Raw genomic sequence first — 23487 nt, 5'->3', positions numbered from 1 at the left:
TAATGAATAGTTATGAATGGTCAAGTTTTCTGTGTTTTTGTCTTATTTCTTGTTTGTGTCACAATAAACTTATTTTGCATCTTCAAAGTGGTAGGCATGTTGTGTAAATCAAATGGTACAAATCCACAAAAACCGGGACAATGCTGTGCCAATTGTGCCCCGCCCTATGGGACTCCTAATCACAGTCGGTTCTGATACAGCCTGGAATCGAACTAGGGTCTGTAGTGACACCTCTAGCGCTGCGATGCTTTGAATAAGACCACTCGGGATGCCAAAATGACTGAAGTAAAAGTGAAAGTCATCCAGTAAAATATTACACGATTAAAAGTCGGAAAGAATTTGGTTTTAAAAATACTTAAGAATCAAACGTTAATGGCCTCCCTTGTGGCACAGTAATCTAAGGCACTCCATCACAGTGTCAGCTGTGCCACCAGAGATTCTGGGTTCAAGTCCAATCCTGGTAGGGATGTCCTTGCCCCATTGTGCGCCAGAGACTCTTGTGGCGGGCCCAGTGACATGGTCGCCAGGTGTAGGGTATTACCTCCGGCACATTGGTGAGGCTGGCTTCTGGATTAAGAGGCTTTGTGGTTCTTGGTCACCTCCCTGACCAAGGCTCTTCTCCCCTGATTGCTCATTTTGGCCAGGTGGCCAGCTCTAAGAAAAGTCTTGGTGGTTCCAATCTTCTTCCATTGAAGAATGATGGAAGCAACTGTGTTCTTAGTGATCTTCAATGCTGCTGAAATCTTTTGGTACGCTTCCCCAGATCTGTGCCTTGACACAATTCTGTCACTGCGCTCTACGGCAATTCCTGCATTTAAAAATAAATGTAAAGACAGCCAGGGGTACACTCCAACACTAAGACATCAATTACAAACAATGCATTTGTGTTTAGTGAGTCTGCCAGATCAGAGGCAGTAGGGATGACCATGTGTTCTCTTGATAAGTGTGTGAATTGGACAAATTTTCTGTCCTGCTAAGCATTCAACGTGTAACGAGAACTTTTGGGGGTCAGGGAAAATGTATAGAGTAAGAAGTACATTATTTTCATTAGGAATGTAGTGAAGTAAAAGTTACATTTGTCAAAAATATCAATAGTAAAGTAAAGTACAGATACCCCATAAAATGACTTAAGTAATACCGTAAAGCATTTGTTCTTAAGTGCTTTACACCACTGGTCTTAGACTCCACATAGACACCACTGGTCTTAGATTCCACATAGACACCACTGGTCTTAGATTCCACATAGACACCACTGGCCTTAGACTCCACATAGACACCACTGGTCTTAGATTCCACATAGACACCACTGGTCTTAGATTCCACATAGACACCACTGGTCTTAGACTCCACATAGACACCACTGGTCTTAGATTCCACATAGACACCACTGGTCTTAGACTCCACATAGACACCACTGGTCTTAGATTCCACATAGACACCACTGGTCTTAGACTCCACATAGACACCACTGGTCTTAGATTCCACGTAGACACCACTGGTCTTAGACTCCACATAGACACCACTGGTCTTAGATTCCACATAGACACCACTGGTCTTAGACTCCACATAGACACCACTGATCTTAGACTCCACATAGACACCACTGGTCTTAGACTCCACATAGACACCACTGATCTTAGACTCCACATAGACACCACTGGTCTTAGACTCCACATAGACACCACTGGTCTTAGATTCCACATAGACACCACTGGTCTTAGACTCCACATAGACACCACTGGTCTTAGATTCCACATAGACACCACTGGTCTTAGACCTTTCATATGTTTATTAAACTTAATATAAATTGTGACAAAATGAACAGTGAATTTTTTCAAAGAGAGAATGTAATGTGTTATTTCTGAAACAATCTCCATTATTCATGTTAGCTGATTAATCAATTTACACAGTAATACTCTTATTTAAACACCCCCACACCCAAAAAATAATAATCATGTTTTTTCAATACAATACTCAACAATCCCGATAAAAAGTTCAAATACCATATAGTTCATAATGAATCTCTTTGTGTTAGACATAACCACCAATGACGTCACTGAGAGTTGGGGTAAGATCTTAGTGGCAGTCACTTCAAGGTCACACTCAAGGTGTTAGCTACTGTAACCCAATGCGTCAACTGATGATGTGCGACAACGCCTTTTGATTGTCAGATCATTTCATAATAATCACATTTGTTGCATTGAATTAAGTGTTGATGAGAGTCTATGATGCACCAGTAGTGCTGGATGTTGGAGCTGCTGAAACGTTGAAAACATCTGGAACAGTAGGAACAATAGGTCAAACAATGGTACTACATACTGTAGAATAAGGGCAACTTAATGGGAAGTTGTGCCCAATTGCCAAAGAGTATTGCTTTACACTATAGACTTACTTCTCCTCCGTATCCGGAAAAATCCCAAACCACTTGACGATGATGTTGCAGCACTTGTGGTCTGAAATGAGAATATAATATAAAACATTCAATACTAGCTTAAAGGTAGTAAACTTCCTGACATGTTCATCACAGTGATAAATACAATGAGTAAGCATAGACAATAGTGTAATAAACCTGTTGTGGCCAGTAACAAATCATTTAGATTTATAACAAGTTATACTTAATTGTAAACATGATCATACTATATTATGCAGCCGTGTGGTTTGAAAAAAGCCCTTACCCTTGTGCGGTTGGAGGACACTTGTGACCTTCCTGTCAGAGCTTCCCGGATCTGAAAGCACAGACAAGGAGTTCATCAAATATATTAATTGTCAGAGCACAGCACATTCCAATATATACAGTAATATGAGGGGTGTCAGTAAGTGAGTCAGGAACATACCTTTTTGTCCAAAAGTGTTCCAAATACCAAGATGAACAAACCCTTTGAATGATAACATGGTGAAGGATGGAATTACTATACCAAATGCAGTATATATTTAATTGTAAACATTCATCCAAATCTGAAATTAGTATAACATGCCATTGGGAATTTAATGCATTTAAAAAATATATACATTTCAAGTCAATTACTGAGGACCAGTTATTTACTAGTGTTATTTAACTGAGTTAAATACCTGTAATGAATTGAAGATTGCAAACACAATATGGATTCCTAGATTGTTTGGTGTAGTCATGGTTCCTACTCCTAGTCCCCAGGTAGTACCAAAGAAGGGAGTCAGAATGGCCAGACACCTGGCGATGACCACCAAAGCATTTCTCTCATCTGGCTGAGTAACATCCCCCACACCTCTCCTCAGCATTTTGAACAGAACCACAATCAGGATCAAAAGGTTGATGACCACTATGGTCAGGGCAGGGATCACAAAAGCCAGAAGGGCCTTTGACTCTGTCCATTTGAGCCAGCAAACCCCATCATGATCTCTGATGTATTGTTTCCCTGGGGCTGTCACTGAGATAGTTATGACAGCAATGATGAGGGGAGCTCCATAGCCCAAAGAAAAACTGAAGGCCAACATTGCTGGTTTAGACATGTGAGAGAACACCATGACAGTCCGGTAGAGCAGCAAAAGGCCTGAGACCAACATCCAGAAAAACAGAGCCAGGTAGAAAAAGTGGATGAAAAATGTTGCTGTGGAACACGCAGGTAGATCTTTTTTTTCATTGTCGGAAATTGCTGCACCAATAATGAACCAAATGTCAGCAATCAGGAGGGAAACGGCGATGTTCACTATAGAGACATGACGCATGTAAGATGTGTTGTTTCCAGTCACAGCATTCCATACCAACATCTCAATGATGAGACACACGACCAAGCAACCCATTGATATGCCAACTCCAATGTAAGTGATGAGTTCCAAAGCGTCACGCAACACAGCTGGAATGGAAGGCGACATCAAAATGGAGAAGGAGGTCAGATGATTACAGTGACAGGTGACAGTGCCATTCTTTTCAGACTGCAGTTCACATCCTTTATCATCCCATCCTCCAAGGCCGTCAAAAAGGTTGAAGTTCCAGAAAACACACTGATGATTGGCTTGTGTCTTGTTCAGTACGTCAAAACGGAACGTCACATTCTTGACTGTGCCATTCACCTTCACCAGAACCACTTTTCCGTTGATGGTGTTGACGCTGTTGTTCAGACTGCTGCTGTTTCTCGCAGGTAAAACATTATCCAAGGAGTCAAATGTTATTATGGTGATTGAATTGAAGGAAGCTTCAGATGCCGGTATGTCTATCAGAACAGATGAGTTTAAATTGAATAAGTTGTTTATTGAGTTGTTGACTGTGGTTTTGTTTAAAATAATCCTTGACGTTTCTATGTCAAAAAAGTCATCGGTAAGGAAATTGGAAATTGTTTCAACGGTGCCCAGAAAGGCTGAGCTTTCGTTTTTGTTGAGGTTGGTGTTTAGAACATCCCAGGAGGCTTTTGCTCCTTTGGAAGTAAGTACACCTGCCGTTTCCAGGAAATTCTAGAGATCAAGATAGAAATCAGAATTAGTACAGGATTACTGAAATCCTAATAAAAGTGAAACTGTTGATGTCAACATACCTTCATCAATGGTTTGTTTATTGGGGTACTTCGGGACACAATTGCAACATTTTTTAGAATATTAACAATAGTAGAAATAGTTGCAGGTGATGCAACTATTCTATCCAGGAGGTTAAAAGTGCTGTTGCGGAGTCTTTCCAAAAAAACTGGAAGACCAGTCCCCACTAAAGCCTGTGTGGATTTAAAGTGATGAAAGAAAAACAATACACGTGTATATAAGGATTGATACTATATACAGTACTGTAACAAAGCAATACCATCATTACTAAACCATTTTTATATAGAGTATATTTTATATCCAGTGAAAATGTTTTTATGTTAACATATTACCTGAGATAAAAAAACAGGTTTTCAATTTCTTTTAAGACACAGTTATTCTCCCGAACTGAAAAATGTCCATTTTCTTGACAAATAGCAGTCTTTTGACCTACTTCATCCAATTTGCAGTCAGCTACAACTATCTCATTCACTTGTCCACTGCCAAAGATCGTATTATTCAAGCAGGTAAACCCTAGAGAACAATGGGATTTGTGAAATTATACAATATTTATAATTGTAATCTTATAGATATTACAACTGTAGATTACATGTCATGAATTATGGGATTACATGAAGGCGAATTTAAGCGAAATTCTTGATACAATATTTTTGATGCACACCAGAAAAGCAAGAAAATGAACAATTCATCTAAAATCAACTGACATGTACTGCTGCCACAGTTTAAACTGATCTAAATACTTTTTTGAATGTATTTCAGGACAAGTAATAACTAACTTGGTCCACCAAATCCACCAAATACTAACCTAATCAAGTACTTACTTATGTTATATTTTTCTCCAAGTGTTGAGACAATATCCGCTTTTGCTTTTGCAATTTCCACATTATCGACAATTGTTGTTATAACAGTAAAATCTGCAATAACACTTCCACTTCTATTCATGTGAGAAAGAAATATCAGAAAACATATTCACAAATGAATAGCATGCATGTGTACATTAGCAAAAATAGCCCATAGATACACTGTATAACATCAACCCCAAGTTCTTTTCATTTCGAGGGGAAACGTTTGTCTCTGGGGCAGTGGCAGATTTAAGTATAGACGATATGGGCAGCCGCCCTGGGCGGCATCTTGCCGGGGGCGGTACGGGTCGCCCGCACAACATTTTTTAGAATGGTGACATTTGCGCAATCAGTTTTCTATCGCTCATTTGCACATCACATCAATGATATCATGAAAACGGTGGTTCGCCCAGGGTGCCATACAAGTTAGAACCGCCACGGCTCTGGGGCATATACTGAAAATGTATTTGTTATATTGGATATTTTAGACCACAGTTTAAATTGTTAGAATTTCAGCAACCTTCAATTCTTTACATTTGTGCAGCAACTATTATATGGCCCATACATCCCTCAAAATCACCTGAGTGTCACGTCCTGACCTTAGTTCCTTTTTGATGTCTCTATTGTAGTTTGGTCAGGGCGTGAGTTGGGGTGGGCATTCTATGTTTGTTCTGTGTGTTATAGTTCTATGTGTTTGGCCTGGTATGGTTCCCAATCAGAGGCAGCTGTCAATCGTTGTCTCTGATTGAGAACCATACTTAGGTAGCCTGTTCCCACCTGGTGTTTGTGGGTAGTTGTTTTCTGTGTCTGTGTTTTCACCATACAGAACTATTTTGATTTTCATTGCTTTCCTGCAATTTGCTAATTTTTAATTTTCTCGTGTTCTGATATAATAAATTATCATGGACACTTACAACGCTGCATTTTGGCCCGATCCTTCCTACTCATCATCAGACGAAGAAGACGTTTGTTACATTGGGATTGAAATTATACATTAAACTGAACGTTGAGAAATTTAAGGTGACATTTAGTATTTGAATATTCAAATTATTAGCACATGAAATGAAATAATATAAAATGATAAAGTATTGAATAGAGGTAATAACACTGGAGCAAAACTTACTTTAACCTGTTTAACTTTGCTGATATGAAGCCTCGCATGTTTCTCTTATATATGACTTTGATCTGTGTGAGACAGTGAAATGATTATTGATCAAGAGTGATTTAAAATAAATTATTGAAAAGGACATGAAATGAACATTTGGTACATATCAAACAAATTGTAATTTGTCACATATCATGCGAAATTTACAATGGACATCCACAAATTAATACATACCATACGAAATTTAATCTGTCATACTAAATGGAGTGAGACCGATTTACATTTACTATGTTACATCTAACCATGAGTCCAGGTTGACACTTTACATTACAGCACATGGACATTGTGATAAGCATGAGGGAATATAGTATACTCACAGTTTGATCAATATCTTTAAACATGGCATTATTTTCATCATTGAAGTTAGAGTCAAAGGTGATAGCCATAGAAAATTGTAGGTTCAGTGTGTTTTCTAAAAAAAAACAGAACAAAATATAAGAATACTGAAGTTAAAAATGTAATTACACATTTGTATAACTGAGGTTGCTTTTGACCGTTTTGTTTTGTTCGCACTAGGGCACAGTGGAACAGAAAAACAATTTAATGAAGACATTAGAGTAACTGTTTTTTGCAATGTCCAACTTCTTTCAAACATGTAACAAGGAAATAGGTCAAATTAAGGAGGGTGTTGTTGGAGTTGTTGAACTTTCTGTGTTTTTATGTTGGTACTGAGGTACAGTGGAACATAAAAACATGATATATAACACATTGGTGTTACTGGAATATTGGTGATGCCCGACTCAATAATACCACAAGGAAATACCGTAGGTCCAATGAAATTACATTATTGATTTGTTTCTTTGATCGTGTACTGGAGGGGGTTGTTGGAGTTGTTGAACTTGCTGTGGACTGTTTTGTTGTTGGCACTAATGCGTAAAAGTATTTACTTTACTGACATCGCTGTGTATCATTGAATGATTACATTTTGTTTAACAGAGTAGTTATGTACCGTAACTACATGGAATAAGGAACTTACTTGTTACGGCAGGAGTTGGAGTGCTCAAGTTATTTGTCATGGACTTTTAAATATATTTAATTAACCAACAGAGAATCTATTTTTGAAGCCGTAAATTACTTTCCATACACAAGCCGAAATGTGTTCATTGTGTAATACTCTGACATAGCCTAGTGGTTCGGAAGCCTAGTGGTTAGAGTGTTGGACTAGTAACCGAAAGGTGGCGAGATTGAATCCCCAAGCTGACAAGGTAAAAATCTGTTGTTCTGCCCCTGAACAAGGCAGTTAACCCACTGTTCCTAGGCCGTCATGGTAAATAAGAATTTGTTCTTAACTGACTTGTCTAGGTAAATAAAGGTAAAAAAGATAACCCAAACAAAATCACATCTGAACAGGTGAGTGGATTTTTGACACTGTTACATGTATTTGAAATACATAGATTATTGTGTAAAACCAGTACCTGTTTTCTCTTCTGCTGGCAGAGCTGTGGACGCAGAGAAGTGTGAGATGATTATGATGATGGCTGGTTCTCTAACCTGTTTCACAGATTTTTGTCTTTCAGCTGTAGGCCTCAAGTAAATATACAACTATGAATAACACTATATCAAGTTGCTCTTGGTAAGACTCTAATTAGTACAGTAAAAACGTTTGTTAATTAAATAGTCATGAATAATTGTCTCATACCTGGTGTTGGAGACGGTGTTGTACAAGCCATCAGATCTATGTGGTAAAGGAGATAGGGGTAAGCTTAGAGTTTAAATGTTGCTGAACGAATACATAAACATTGATTAAACTAGCACAGTGGAAGTGGTAAGGAAACAGTTACTTGTGATTGGCTGACAAAACGGTCCATAAGAAGGAATGGCTTTGATACATCCACAGGAGTCATCAGTGATGTTGTCACAGGACCCATAAGAGAGACACTGGTCACATGACCAACCATACTGATCCTCACATCTGCATGTGTTGTTTGGGTAGCATGCTGTGAATGAAAGGAGAGTGGATTGAACATCATCCTCATCTGTGAGACCAACTATTTGAAAATATCTGAACCAGTTGTTGAATATATTTTACAATGCACAAGGAATTAAAACTCAAATGAGCAACAGCAACAGAAATCTCTTACCAGTAGTGAAGTTCACCTCTGTTACACTTAACACATTGGAGATCAGGACAGGGTAGGTCAGGCCACTCACACTTGCCCTAAGTACATCTATCAATGTAGCTGAAATATCTGTCATGTCCAACTCAATTTCAAGAATTTCCCCATAAGTGGTTGATGGCTCTATGGAAAATTACAATTGAATAAATCATGACAAGCATGTCTATTATTTTCAGTAAATGTAATCTACTGCTTGAGTAACTTCTTGGAATACCTGCTGTAGTAGTTGGACTTGGGCAAGCAGTAAGATCTGTTGGGATTAGGTAAAAGACGTGTCACCAAGAAGAATTACGCAGCTGGGAGACGTTGCCAAAAACAACTACATACAACTACAACAACAGGTACAATGTCAAACACCAAGTGGAAGTGAGAATCAAATAGTTACTTGTGATTGGCTGACAGAACTTTCCATCAGAAGGATAGTTATTTAGGCATCCACATGTTTTGCCATCAACGATTTCACCACAGGACCCATCGGAGGAACACTGATCACATGACCAACTATACTGGTCCTCACATCTGCACCTGAATCCACTGGGGTCTGAGGAGCATTCTGTGAATTGAGGGGAAGTGGACTGATTATCCTCAACATGGAGATACAACGTTTTCTTCTGATGCCAACAACGTCCAAGTTAGTTTTTTAAATACACCCTTCACTAACACATGAGCCCTGTAAGGTCTTGAACCTTTTATAAAATGAAGAAAAAAGAACAATTAAAAACTCTTACCAGTAGTAATGTTTATGTCTGTTACAATTAACACACTGGAGATCAGGATGGGGTAGGTTACACTTTTCACATGGAACTTTAGGTAATGTATGTCTTCAAGTGGAATATTATAGACGTCCAACTCAACTTCACCAACTTTCTCAATGAGGGTTGCTGTCACTGTGGAAACAATTCAATTCAAAAGATCTTTATTGTCCCCGAAGTGCAATTCTTGTGGACCATAAAAATAAATATACATACAGTACCAGTTAAAAGTTTGGACACACCTACTCATTCCAGAGTTTTTCTTTGTTTTTACACTTTTCTGCATTATACAATAATAGTGAAGATATATATAACATATGAAATACATATGAAATAACACGTGGAATCAAGTAGTAATCAAAACATTTTGTATTTGAGATTCTTCAAAGTAGCTACCTTTTGCCTTTGCAAACTATTGGCATTCACTCATAACGCTTCATGAGGTAGTCACCTGGAATGCATTTAAATGAACAGGTGTGCATTGTTAAAAGTTAATTTGTGTAATTTCTTTCCTTCTTAATGCGTTTGAGCCAACCAGATGTGTTGTGACAAGGTAGGGTTGGTTTACAGAAGATAGCCCTATTTGGTAAAAGACCAAGTCCATATTATGGCAAGAACAGCTCAAATTAACAAAGAGAAACGACAGTCCATCATTCCTTTAAGACATGAAGGTCAGTCAATCTGGAAAATTATGATGAAACTGGCTCTAATGAGGACAACCACAGGAAATGAAGACCCAGAGTTACCTCTCCTGCAGAGGATATGTTCCTTAGAGTTAAATGCAAGTCAGATTGCAGCCCAAATAAATGCTTCACAGAGTTCAACAAACACATCTCAATATCAACTGTTCAGAGGAGGCTGCATGAATCAGGCATTCATGGTCAAATTGATGCCAAGGAACCACTACTAAAGGACACCAATACTAAGTAGAGACTTGCTTGAGCCAAGAAACACAAGCAATGGTCATTAGTGGAAATCTGTGCTTTGGTCTGATGAGTCCATATCTTAGATTTTTGGTTCCAACCGTCGTGTCCATGTGAGACACAGAGCACTGTAGGTGAACAGATGATCTCTGCATTTCCCACTGTAAAGTATGGAGGAGGTGTCATCTTGTGGGGGTGCTTTGCTAGTAACACTGTCTTGATTGATTAGAAATCAAGGCTCATGTAACCAGCATGGCTTTCACAGCATTTTGCAGCGTTACGCCACCCATCTGGTTTGAGCTTTGTGGGACTATCATTTGGTTTTCAACAGGACAATGACCCAACACACCTCTAGGCTGTGTAAGTGCTATTTGACCAAAGAGAGTGGTGGATTGCTACATCAGATGACCTGGCCTCCACAATCACCCAACCTCAACCCAATTGAGATGGTTTAGGATGAGTTGGACCACAGACTGAAGGAAAAGCAGCCAACAGTGCTCAGCATATGTGGGAACTCCTTCAAGACTGTTGGAAAAGCATTCCAGGAAAAGTTGGTTGAGAGAATACCAGGAAGGGCTCATTGAGATTTAAAATCTCTTTTTCAAGAGCGTCCTGGCCAAGATAGGCAGCACCAAGTCATTTAAAAAATGACAGACAAACAACATGAAAAACTACAAGTAATCTAGTAAAAACCATAGAATTCACAAGAGTATAACAAAATCAAAAACAGCAAATTAAAAACATTGACAGGTCAGGGAATCAGTCTCAGGATCATTCATCAGTGATTTAAAAATACCAATCGGGACAAGTTCTTCCAGATTAAAAGTATTTTGTAAGGTGTTCCAAGACGATGACGCAGAGTACATAAAAGCTCTTTTACCAAATTCAGTTCAGACATTTGGAACAGTTAGCAGGATAAAGTCCAGGAAACGAAGAGAATACCCACCACATTTCTGAACAATAAAAATGCCCAAATAAAAACATAGTAAACCCAAAATGGCTTTGTAAATGAAAGTATACCAGTGACTGATCCTACGAGTGACTAGAGAAGACCAGCCAACCCTGGTATACAAAGTGCAGTGGTGCGTAAGGCTTTTGCAGTTTAAAATACATCTCAAAGCTCCATGGTAAAGGGTGTCAATTGATCTCAAACCCTGAGATCATATCGTATAAAATATCCCCATAGTCTAGTAAAGGCATAAATGTAGCTGATACTAGCCTCCTTCTGGCTTCAAAATAAAAACAGGGCTTATTCCTAAAATAAAACCCCAATTTCAGCTTCAATTTTTTTGTAAATTGATGAATATGCAATTTAAAAGATAGGCCGTCATCAATAAAATTCCAAGATATTTATATGAGGTTACAACCTCAATCTCCTTGCCCTGACAGGTAGTAGTAGGTGAAAGGTTCAGAGGTCTATTTCTTGCTTTAGAAAACACCATTAGTTTAGTTTTGTCAGTCCAGATAGTCTAGTTTTTGGACATGTTCTCTCGAATGACTTGACTAGCAGAATGGGCTGATGGATTAACAGCTGGGCAAGTTGATATACCACTGCCATGACTGTGAACTATTGGTTAGGCGTAATGTGTCGTCTTAGAATCATTGCTAAGGTTAAAAGTATAATGAGGATAAGCTTCAATTGACACAAGGTATGTTGAACAGTATAAAAAACAGTTTGCAAGTTCTGGAAAGCATTTTGTAAGAGACGAGGCACAACAGTAAATAACAGTATCATCAGCATAAAAATGAAGTTGCGCATTTTGGACATTTTTGTCTAAATAATTTATATAAATAGTGAATAAGAGAGGACCAAGTATAGAGCCTTGGGGCACACCATTAAAGACAGACAATTTAACCTCTCTGAGCACGAAACCCAGTAGTGGGCTGAAATTCCACAACATACGGTGATCGCTAGATAAATAGTCATATTAAACATTCATGAAATTACAAGTGTCTCACATGTATCGAAAGCCTAGAATCTTGCTAATCCAACTGCGTATTTACTGCGAAAGAATATGATGCGATTATCTGAGGATAGAGCCCCATAAAAAACAACAATTTCAACCAGCATAGGCGTAACAAAATCACAAACTGCATTAAAATAAATCGTTTACCTTTGATGATCTTCGTCTGTTTGCAATCCCAATGCTCATTGTTACACAATCGATGATTTTTTTGTTTGGTAAAATCAGTTTTTATAGCCTAACACGAAACATTTTGTGAACCGCTTGTGTCGTGAATTCCGTCTTATTCCATTTTCGACGACACATTCGAGGTAAATACCCACACAGAACGTGACTTTTCCAGTCATGTTTGGTTTCACTGCAATCAACTGGTTTGTTTGAAACACAACCAAACCTGATGGGTCATTTCATGGGACGTATTGACTGAAAGAAACCGATTTGAAGACAACAAGTAATGACATCATTGTGCACTAATGATTTGCCCGCTGTTTCGTTGATTGACTGTATTTTAACCCAATGACCACTGATCGTCTTGAAATCTAGCTGGGTAGACAGCCAATGAGCTGAGGTAAACGGCAATAGGTAATGTTTGTGTGTTGCAAGACCAATCCATGTAGTAAACTCCAGCGTAAAAAGAGTCATTCGCTATTGAAGTTTCATACCGGAAGGATCAATGCATTTTACGCACAGCGTTGTTTCGCATATTAAGCTGTTTATATATCAATCAGTATGGCGACTAAGTCAGGGAAAGCTAAATCTAAGTCTAGATATACAGATGTACACACAATTTTAGAATAAATTGATCGGAAAAGTGAGACAGAGATTGTTGTAGGACGATTCATTTAGCGATTCCCAAGTGGAGAAATATTTATTTGCACGGAGAGGACATCATTTTGGACTGGTAAGTTCTTCTCATGCTAATGCCCTTGTTTGAAATTAATAATATAAAATATTATTTGTGATTTATTTTTAGAAGCAATATATAAAAATGTAATGTAATGAAATGTGAGATGCGTGTGTCTGCCGCCCCACCCCAACCCACATGAAATGAGGGGAGGGCAGGCCCACAACAATGGCCAAAGTGATATGGAGACAGTAGATACAGCTGGTCTGTTGTAATATAATAAAGACAGTAGATCTAGCTGGTCTGTCATAATATAATAGAGACAGTAGATCTAGCTGAAATGTCATAATATAAAAGAGACAGTAGATCTAGCAGGTCTATAATAATATATTCAACCTTATGTTCCCTGTACTCTCTCTCTCTATATATATATATATGTTTATTATACCTGTTGATACAGGGCTCATATGTGAAACTATTCTAACTGAACATTTTCTTTCATAGTGACACTGACTCCGAGTGGCAGCCCCCAGGGCCAAGGTGTCCATCCCCCACTGAAGCTGGTTCATCCAGCTCCTGCCACAAGTGGTGTTCATCTGCCCAAATTTATTTCTGCAGGCATGGATGTGCCTCGGGGCCAAAAGGGCACAGCATGGAGGCGTCGCTGTGTACTTTTCAAAATGAAGTCCCACATCACCAGTGCCACATGCTTGGTGACCCTCTGCTTTACAGCAGAAAGAGACTGCTATGGCACTTGGCATCAGCAGCACAATATTGTGTCAAGCTTTGGCAAAGTGGGTGGGGTTATATCCTTCCTTTTGGTCCTGTCCGGGGTCTCATCGGATGGGGCCACAGTGTCTCCTGACCCCTCCTGTCTCAGCCTCCAGTATTTATGCTGCAGTAGTTTATGTGTCGGGGGGCTAGGGTCAGTTTGTTATATCTGGAGTACTTCTTCTGTCTTATCCGGTGTCCTGTGTGAATTTAAGTACGCTCTCTCTAATTCTCTCTTTCTCTCTCGGAGAAGGACCTGAGCCCTAGGACCATGCGTCAGGACTACCTGGCATGATGACTCCTTGCTGTCCCCAGTCCACCTGGCCTGGCTGCTGTTTCAGTTTCAACTGTTCTGCCTGCGGCTATGGAACTCTAAACTGTTCATATTTACTCTTGAGGTGCTGTCCTGTTGCATCCTCTACAACTACTGTGATTATTATTTGACCCTGCTGGTCATCTATGAACGTTTGAAAATCTCGGCCATGTTCTGTTATAATCTCCACCCGGCACAGCCAGAAGAGGACTGGCCACCCCTCATAGCCTGGTTCCTCTCTAGGTTTCTTCCTAAATTTTGGCCTTTCTAGGGAGTTTTTCCTAACCACCGTGCTTCTACACCTGCATTGCTTGCTGTTTGGGGTTTTATGCTGGGTTTCTGTACAGCACTTTGAGATATTAGCTGATGTACGATGGGCTATATAAATACATTTGATTTGATAGAGGACTGAGGGTCTTCCAAATATTGAAAGTGTGTAAATAGTTACCCATGTTATTTTTTAAATGTATATATTTTTTTTCTTCATATTTTTTTCCCATATTTTTTTCTCTCCATTTTTTGGGGAGGGGGGTGTATTAGAATACCATTTTGACATTTTGTATATAGTTATTTGTTTCAAAATGTATACCTTCACCAATTTGGCCACTTGGGTACATTTGGCCTACTTGTGTGGGACACCTGGGTGACTTCATGATAAATGTCATGTCGCACACTCATTTTGGAAGTTATCATTCTGAAACTTTGCACAAGTACTGTTGCTCTCTTATATTTTTCACTGAAATTGTCCCAATCATCCTATCTGAATGTTTGTTTTATCTTGTTCATTTTAAAGATGATGATACAACAATGAAAAAAAATGTATGGTTTTTTTCATTGTATTATCTAAACCAGTATTGTATTATCTAAACCAGATCTATTGTGTTATATTCTCCTACATTCAATTCACATTTACACAAACGTCAGAGAGTTTTCTTTCAAATGGTACCAAGAATATGCATATCCTTGCTTCTGGGCCAGAGCTACAGGCAGTTAGATTTGGGTATGTCTTCAGGCAGAAATTGAAAAAAGTAGGGGGCTAGCTCTAAGAGGTTTTTAACAGTCATAAGCCCATCAAATTGAGTGCACTGAGTTCTATCAGACAGATAGCAAACCATGCAACTGCATGCTCTGAAACACCTACACTCGACAATCTCTGCCTAAGTATAGCATGCTCAACTGTATCAAAAGCCTTAGAGAGATCAATAAAAAGTGAGACACAGTGCTGTTTTTTGTCAAGGGCTTCAGTGATATCATTTAAAACCTTCATGGCTGCTGTAATTGTGCTATGCTTCTTCCTGAAGCCCGATTGGTACATTGATCAAATAGAGTTAGTAAATAAAAACTATTTTAGCTGTTCACTCACAAGGGTTTCAAGTATTTTCACCAGGGTTGACAGCTTTGAGATTGACCAATAATTATTTAAAAGAGTTGGATCTCCCCGTTTAGCGGACAAATGCTGATTTCCAGATGTCATTACATTCCAGGGTTAGATTGAACAGATATGTAAGTGCTTCAGCTATGAAATCAGCTGCCATATTTAAAAAGCAGGGATCCCAAAAGATCAGGACCTGCAGGCTTTCTCTGATCTAAGGATTTCAGGGCTGTATGTACCACCTGCACTGAGAATGGCAAAAAGTGACACGTTTGACCAGCTCTCACTGGTTCATCCACACAGGGTTGTACAGAGACAGAGGACACTGAATCAAACAGTTTACCAGATGATACAAAGTGCTCATTGAAACAATTCAGCATTTCAGTTTTGTCATATACAGCAACAGATCCCTTCAAAACACATGACGGTAATTCATTAACGTTACTGTTACCAGACATAGCCTTCCAAAACTTTGTAGAGTCATTCAGGTTATCAGTGGTAACAGACATAAAATATTCAGACTTGGCATTCCTGAGAAGAAAATAACACTTGTTTCGTAACTGCCTAAAAATAAGCCAATCAGCATCAGAACATGATTTCCTTGCTTTAGCCCAAGGTAGATTACGGTCGTGAATAATACAAGACAGCTCAGAAGAAAACCATGGATTATCCCGCCCTTTAACCCTGAACCTGCGGAATGGACCGTGTTTGTTTACTATTTGGAAAAAAACATAATGAAAAAATTTCCAGGCAGTTTCCACATCAAGGATAAACTCAATCTTGCTCCAGTCAAAATAAAACAAATCATGGAGAAAAGCCTGCTCATTAAAACACTTCAAATTTCTCTTATGAATAAAAAGTGGTTTTGTCTTAGGAACCTTAGTATTTCTAATAGCAACAACAGCACAATGGTCACTTAAATCATTACAAAAACACCAACCGCAGAATATTTATGTAGAACATTTGTCAATATCAAATAAATCAGGGTAGATTTATCTGGGCATTTAAGAAATGTAAGAAATGAATTAAAACATGCATGCAGCAAATATCCTGCACACAGCAAATATCCTGCACACAGCAAATATCCTGCACACAGCAAATATCCTGCACACAGCAAATATCCTGCACACAGCAAATATCCTGCACACAGCAAATATCCTGCACACAGCAAATATCCTGCACACAGCAAATATCCTGCACACAGCAAATATCCTGCACACAGCAAATATCCTGCACACAGCAAATATCCTGCACACAGCAAATATCCTGCACACAGCAAATATCCTGCACACAGCAAATATCCTGCACACAGCAAATATCCTGCACACAGCAAATATCCTGCACACAGCAAATATCCTGCACACAGCAAATATCCTGCACACAGCAAATATCCTGCACACAGCAAATATCCTGCACACAGCAAATATCCTGCACACAGCAAATATCCTGGATGCAGCAAAAATCCTGCACACAGCAAAAATCCAATGGCAAAGAGCAGTGAGATAAATAATGATGTTTTAATCGTTTCGGATTTGTGTGAGCATAAATTATTTATTTTTTTGTCATTTTCTAAGGTGTCTAAAGGCACATTATGGAGGCAGACATGTAGGTTTGAGCTGACTCACCCTCTCGCTTTTTTCCTGAAGGAACTTGTGATCCATCAGTGGGTGATTCCTTGGAAAAGATAGATTTAATTTAAAAAAATGATTTGTATCATTGCGTCAAATGAAGTATGTGTTTTAACACTCAGAAAATTCCCCTATATGTTTTTATTTCACCTTTTTTTTAACCAGGTAGGCCAGTTGAGAACAAGTTCTCATTTACAACTGCGACCTATGTATTGGCATGGTAGATACACAGGGATGTGCAGTGTTATTACAATGTGGATACAGTTATACAACTGTGCTGTTTGTGTAATTATAATGTATACATGCTGTAGTTGCACCAATGGAACGAACAAACAAATCTGTTTTGAAACCTATTATATTAATAGTGATACAACTAAAGATATGTAGCTCAAACAATATTGTATTTCTCTGACATTGCTTAAAATTGACTTGTGAACATTTTTTTTTAGTTTAAGTCCATATTTACTGGCCTCTTACCTCTGATGTTACATTTGGAGTTTCCAAGCAATCTTGTTTTTCCAGACTAGAGCAAAATACCAAGAGGACACTTAAGTACCAAACTGTCTTTGGTGAGGCCATATCTGTATGAATATAGCATCAGATAAAGATAAGATAAAGTCAGTATTACACATTTGAGATGTTTTCCCCAATGGAACACCAGATGGTGTACAGATTGTGAGATAGCATGGTTGCAAAATTATACAATAAAACACAACTAAATAAGCACCAATTATGGTGACAGCTGAGGTATTTGTGGACTGTTTTCTTGATTATGTTAATTAGTAATACTCATTAACCTGATTGGAATGCTAAGAAGAAAATTGTTACGGTCTGATGAAGAAGGAAACATATGACTGACCAAATGGTTGGTCACATCTCTGCTGCATTTCGGTGAATATATTAACTTATCTTTTCTGTACATACTGATCCAATCACAATAAATGCAATTGAATCTGAAATTCATGCTCAAAATGATGCGCATAGCATGCACTCCTGGATCTGTATACTACATACAGTTGAAGACGGAAGTTTACATAAACTTAGGTTGGAGTCATTAAAACTCATTTTTCAACCAATCCACAAACGTCTTGTTAACAAACTATAGTTTTGGCAAGTCAGTTAGGACATCTACATTGTGCATGACACAAGTAATTTTTCCAACCATCGTTTACAGACAGATTATTTCACTTACAATTCACTGTATCACAATTCCAGTGGGTCAGAAGTTTACATACACTAAGTTGACTGTGCCTTTAAACAGCTTGGAAAATTCCAGAAAATTATGTCATGGCTTTAGAAGTTTCTGTTAGGCTAATTGACATCATTTTAGTCAATTGGAGGTGTACCCATGGATGTATATCAAGGCCTACCTTCAGACTCAGTGCCTCTATGCTTGACATCATGGGAAAATCAAAAGAAATCAGCCAAGACCTCAGAAGAAAATGGTAGACCTCCACAAGTCTGGTTAATCCTTGGGAGCAATTTCCAAACGCCTGAAGGTACCACACTCATCTGTACAAACAATAGTATGCATGTATAAACATGATAGGACCAGGCAGCCGTCATACCGCTCAGGAAGGAGACGCTTTCTGTCTCCTAGAGATTAACGTAATTTGGTGTGCGAAAAGTGCAAATCAATCCCAGAACAACAGCAAAGACCTTGTGAAAATGCTGGAGGAAACAAAAGTATCTATATCCACAGTAAAACAAGTCCTACATCGACATCGCCCAGCAAATAAGAAGCCACTGCTCCAAAACCGGCATGAAAAAAAAGCCAGACTACGGTTTGCAACTGCACATGGGTACAAAGATTGTACTTTTTGGAGAAATGTCCTCTTGTCTGATGAAACAAAAAATATAACTTTTTGGCCATAATGACCATCGTTATGTTTGGAGGAAAAAGGGGGAGGCTTGCAAGCCGAAGAAAACCATTCCAACCGTGAATCGCAGGCATGGCAGCAACATGTTTTGGGGGTGCTTTGCTGCAGGAGGGACTGGTGCACTCCACAAAATAGATGGCTTCATGAGGTAGGAAAATGATGTGGATGTATTGAAGCAACATCTCAAGACAAGTTAAAGCTTCCTGACTGCACATGGGTCTTCCAAATGGACAGTGAACCCAAGCATATTTCCAAAGTTGTGGCAAAATGGCTTAAGGACAACAAAGTCAAGGTATTGGAATGGCCATCACAGAGCCCTGACCTCAATCCTATAAAAAATTTGTGGTCAGAACTGAAAAAGCGTGTTTGAGCAAGAAGGCCTACAAACCTTACTCAGTTACACCCGCTCTGTCAGGAGGAAGGGGCCAAAATTCACCCAACTTATTGTGGTAAGCTTGTGGAAGGCTACCCGAAATGTTTGACCCACATTAAACAATTTAAAGGCAATGCTACCAAATACTAATTGAGTGAATGTAACCTTCTGACCCACTGGGAATGTGATGAAAGTAATTAAAGCTGAAATAAATCATTCTCTCTACTGTTATTCTGACATTTCACATTCTTAAAATAAAGTGGTGATCCTAACTGACCTGAAACAGGGACAATTTCCTGTGAATAAACGCCAAAAATTGTGAAAAACTAAGTTTAAATGTATTTGGCTAAGGCGTATGTAAACCTCCGACTTCAGCTGTATGTACAAATAAGATATGAGAAAGATTACTTATTTTAATAATTGTGACACAGTGTCACAAACATCATATGTTATCTAAGAGTCCTTCATTTACTCTTCTGTATTCACATTGTTAAACCTTGAACAAATATTACATGTATATTTATACCTGAACCCTGTGAAAGGTCATACTTAAAAATGAACTCAATCAAATCGTTTATCTTACCTCTCCGACTCTCTAAATTGACTTCTCAAGGAAGGGCAAAAGGTTTCTATGTGTCTCTTGCCAATTTGCAACTGTACTCTGATTCAGAAGGGTTGGGTTTTTGCGGAAGAGACATTTCAGTTGAATGCATTCAGTTGTACAACTGACGAGATATTGCCCTTTCCCTTTCCACATTTCACATCAAAACAGTTGATTAAATATAATAAAGGCACTCACCTCCTTGTCTTTGAACTGTGAGAGTGTAGTTGAGTCAGAATCTTGATTAGAATACAAAAATGTGATCATATTAATCCTGTGCTAGCCTCTCTACACTGGAATCCTATTAAGGCTAGGGCTGATTTCAAGGTGTTACTGCTAAACAACAATGCATTACATGGACCAACTCTCTCCAATTTGGTCCTGCAGTACATACCTACACATACATTATGGTCACAATACGCAGGACTTACTCTTCCAAGAATTTCAAAGCAAACAGCTGGAAGCAGGGCTTTCTCCTATAGAGCAACACCTGGGAGGGGTGCACCACGTTGTGCCAGGATTTTTCGCTGTACACAACTTGAATGGGTTGAGTCACTGAAATGATCTTTCTGTCCACCCTGTCTCAGACTCCAGTATCTCTGCTGCAATAGTCTATGGGCCACGGGTCTAGGATCAGTCTATCCTATTGGGTGTAATTATCCTGTCTTATCTGGTGTTCTGTGTGAAAGACAAGGCAGTGGAGTGACAAACAACCCTTGCTGTCTCTGCCTGGCTGACTCCCCTCTCTTCACTTGGATTCTCTGCCTCTGATTCTATTTTGGAAGCTGAGTCACTGGGTTTCTAGTTGTCTCCCATGCCGTCCCTGGGAGGGGTGCACCACGTTGTGCCAGGATTTTTCGCTGTACACAACTTGAATGGGTTGAGTCACTGAAATGATCTTCCTGTCCACCCTGTCTCAGACTCCAGTATCTCTGCTGGAGTCTGAGATTCCTGCTCGATCTCAGGAAAAGCACATGAATAGGCTTTTGTAGGCTAAATTCCAAGTTATGTCTTCCAATGGTGCGACTTCAGTCGGCATCCAAAGAATATCCAAATGGCTTGGAGGTAAGTATGACAGCAGTGGTGCAGTCTACGGCGATACTGATATCACTTATTATTGATATAACGCAGCAGTCTAAGGCACTGCATTTCAGAGCTAAATGCGTTACTACAGACCCTGGTTTGATTCCAGGCTGTATCACAACTGGCTGTTATTGGGAGTCCCATAGGGCATTGCACAATTGGCCCAGCCTCTTCTGGGTTAGGGCTTGGCCGGGGTAGGCCATCATTGTAAATAAGAATTTGTTCTTAACTGACTTAATATCAAATCAAAATGTATTGGTCACATACATGTGTTTAGCAGACGTTATTGCGGGTGTAGTGAAATGCTTCTGCTTCTGGTTCCGACAGTGCAGCATTATCTAACAAGTAATAACCATCAATTTCACAACAAATACATAATACACACAAGTTTCAGTAAAGGAATGGAATTAGGAATATATCAATATATGGATGAGCAATGTCGGAGTAGCTTTGACAAAAATTCTATAGAATAGAATGCAGTATATACATATGATGAGTAAACATTATTAAAACCTCTGTGGGCTAAGGGGCGGTATTCGGAAGTTCAGATAACTGACGTGCCCAAAGTAAACTGCCTGTTACTCAGGCCCAGAAGCTAGGATATGCATATAATTGGTAGCATTGGATAGAAAACACTCAGTTTCTAAAACTGTTAAAATAATGTCTGTGAGTATAACAGAACTGACAAGGCAGGTAAAAACCAGAGGAGAATCCATCCAGATTTTTTTTTGAGGTCACAGGCCATTCCAATGCTTGTCTATGGGATATTCAAAGGAATTCCTCCCAAATTGCAGTTACATTGGCTTCCACTAGATGTCAACAGTCTTTAGAAAGGGTTTCAGGCTTGTTTTTTGAAAAATGAGCAAGTAGTTGTAGTTTTTCAAGGTGTCTCTCATTAGGACTCTAGTCTTGCGGCGCTCGTGAATGAGTGCGCACACTTCGGTATTTATCTCCGGTATTGAACATACTACATTCCATCTTAAATTGTGTAATTTCTTTACATATTAGGGTACCTGAGGATTGATTAGAAACGTTGTTTGACTTGTTTGGATGAAGTTTACCGGTAACTTTTGGGATTCCTTTGTCTGCATGTTGAACGAGTGGAACAGGTGGATTGCTGAATCAAACACACCAAATAAACTGACCTTTTGAGATATAAAGAAGGACTTTATCGAACAAAGTGACCATTCGTTGTGTAGCTGGAACCCTTGGGATTGCAAACAGAGGAAGATCTTCAAAGGTAAGTGATTTATTTTATCGCTATTTCTGATTTTTGTGACGCCTCTGCTGGTTTGGAAAATATTTTTAATGTTGGTGTATGCGGAGCACTGTCCTCAGATAATCGTATGGTATGCTTTTGCCGCAATGCCTTTTTGAAATCTGACAACACGGTTGGATGAACAAGAAGTTAAGCTTTTAAACAATGTAAGACACTTGTATTTTCATGAATGTTGAATATTAAAATTTTTGTATTTTGAATTTCGTGCTCTGCAATTTCACCGGATGTTGTCGAGGATGGTTACTATTGTCCCAGGCCTACTACTATTGTATAGTCTGAAAACATGCAAATTTGATGAATGAGTTGGAGGCGTGCATGCTAACGCAGTCATGGGTGAACAGGGAGAACAGCAGAGGGCTGAGCACGCACCCTTGTGGGGCCCCAGTGTTGAGGATCAGCGAAGTGGAGGTGTTGTTTCCTACCTTCACCACCTGGGGGCGGCCTGTAAGTAAGTCCAGGACCCAGTTGCACAGGGCATGGCTCAGGCCTAGGGTGATGAACTTGGAGGGTACTATAGTGGATGGTGAGCTATAGTCAATGAACAGCATTCTTACATAGGTATTCCTCTTGTCCAGATGGGATAGGACAGTGTGCAGTGCAATGACTATTGCGTCATCTGTGGATATATCGGGGAGGTAAGAAAATCGAAAAGGGTCTAGGATATCAGGTAAGGTAGAGGAGATATGATCCTTAACTACCCCCTCAAAGCATCTCATGATGACAGAAGTGAGTGCTTTGGGGCGATGGAGATTTAGTTGAGTTACCTTTGCTTTCTTGGGTAAAGGAACAATGGTGGACATCTTACAGCAAGCTGGGACAGCAGACTGGGATAGGGAGAGATTGAATATGTCCGTAAACACTCCAGCCAGCTGGTCTGTGCATGCTCTGAGGGAGAGGCTAGGTATGCCGTTGGGAGCCTTGCGAGGGTTAACAAGCTTAAATGTCTTACTCACATAGGCCACAAAGAAGGACAGCCCATAGTCCTTGATAGTGGGCCGCATCGGTGGCACTGTGCTAACCTCAATGTGGGCGAAGAAGGTGTTTAGCTTGTCCGGAAGCAAGGAGTCGGTGTCCGCG

At 39.3% G+C, this 23487-nt stretch overlaps 1 protein-coding gene and 1 long non-coding RNA gene across 2 annotated transcripts; both read right to left on the bottom strand.

Annotated features, from left to right (window-relative positions):
- Positions 1 to 1769: 1769 nt before the first annotated feature.
- On the bottom strand, positions 1770 to 13706 carry LOC135557290 (adhesion G protein-coupled receptor F5-like). Its single transcript, XM_064990476.1, has 18 exons — positions 13625 to 13706; positions 9356 to 9514; positions 9013 to 9180; positions 8842 to 8877; positions 8592 to 8750; positions 8292 to 8447; positions 8150 to 8185; positions 7926 to 7949; positions 6828 to 6922; positions 6469 to 6530; positions 5325 to 5437; positions 4836 to 5016; positions 4506 to 4704; positions 3070 to 4425; positions 2835 to 2876; positions 2676 to 2726; positions 2393 to 2453; positions 1770 to 2276 (listed from the first exon to the last, which is right to left on the bottom strand). Exons 1-18 carry the CDS (start codon positions 13704 to 13706, stop codon positions 2224 to 2226), a joined length of 3033 nt encoding a protein of 1010 aa, XP_064846548.1. The 3' UTR covers positions 1770 to 2223.
- A 3474-nt stretch (positions 13707 to 17180) lies between these two features.
- On the bottom strand, positions 17181 to 20792 carry LOC135557659 (uncharacterized). The gene is made up of 3 exons (XR_010458246.1): positions 20247 to 20792; positions 17672 to 17775; positions 17181 to 17240 (listed from the first exon to the last, which is right to left on the bottom strand). It is a non-coding gene; the product is annotated as an uncharacterized LOC135557659 (long non-coding RNA).
- Between the last annotated feature and the right edge of the window lie 2695 nt (positions 20793 to 23487).

This window comes from Oncorhynchus masou, chromosome 16 (genome assembly GCF_036934945.1).
Source record: "Oncorhynchus masou masou isolate Uvic2021 chromosome 16, UVic_Omas_1.1, whole genome shotgun sequence".
In the NCBI taxonomy this organism is placed as follows: Eukaryota; Metazoa; Chordata; class Actinopteri; order Salmoniformes; family Salmonidae; genus Oncorhynchus; species Oncorhynchus masou.
This window is presented reverse-complemented; position numbering and strand designations above follow the sequence as displayed.

Coding starts and splice junctions, on each gene's coding strand:
- LOC135557290 (XM_064990476.1), bottom strand. CDS start 13,706: ATGAACACCACTTGTGGCAGGAGCTGGATGAACCAGCTTCAGTGGGGG. Junction 8,751..8,841: donor AAGTCCAACTACTACAGCAG/GTATTCCAAGAA, acceptor AATTTTCCATAG/AGCCATCAACCACTTATGGG. Junction 5,017..5,324: donor TGGAGAAAAATATAACATAA/GTAAGTACTTGA, acceptor ATTGTTCTCTAG/GGTTTACCTGCTTGAATAAT.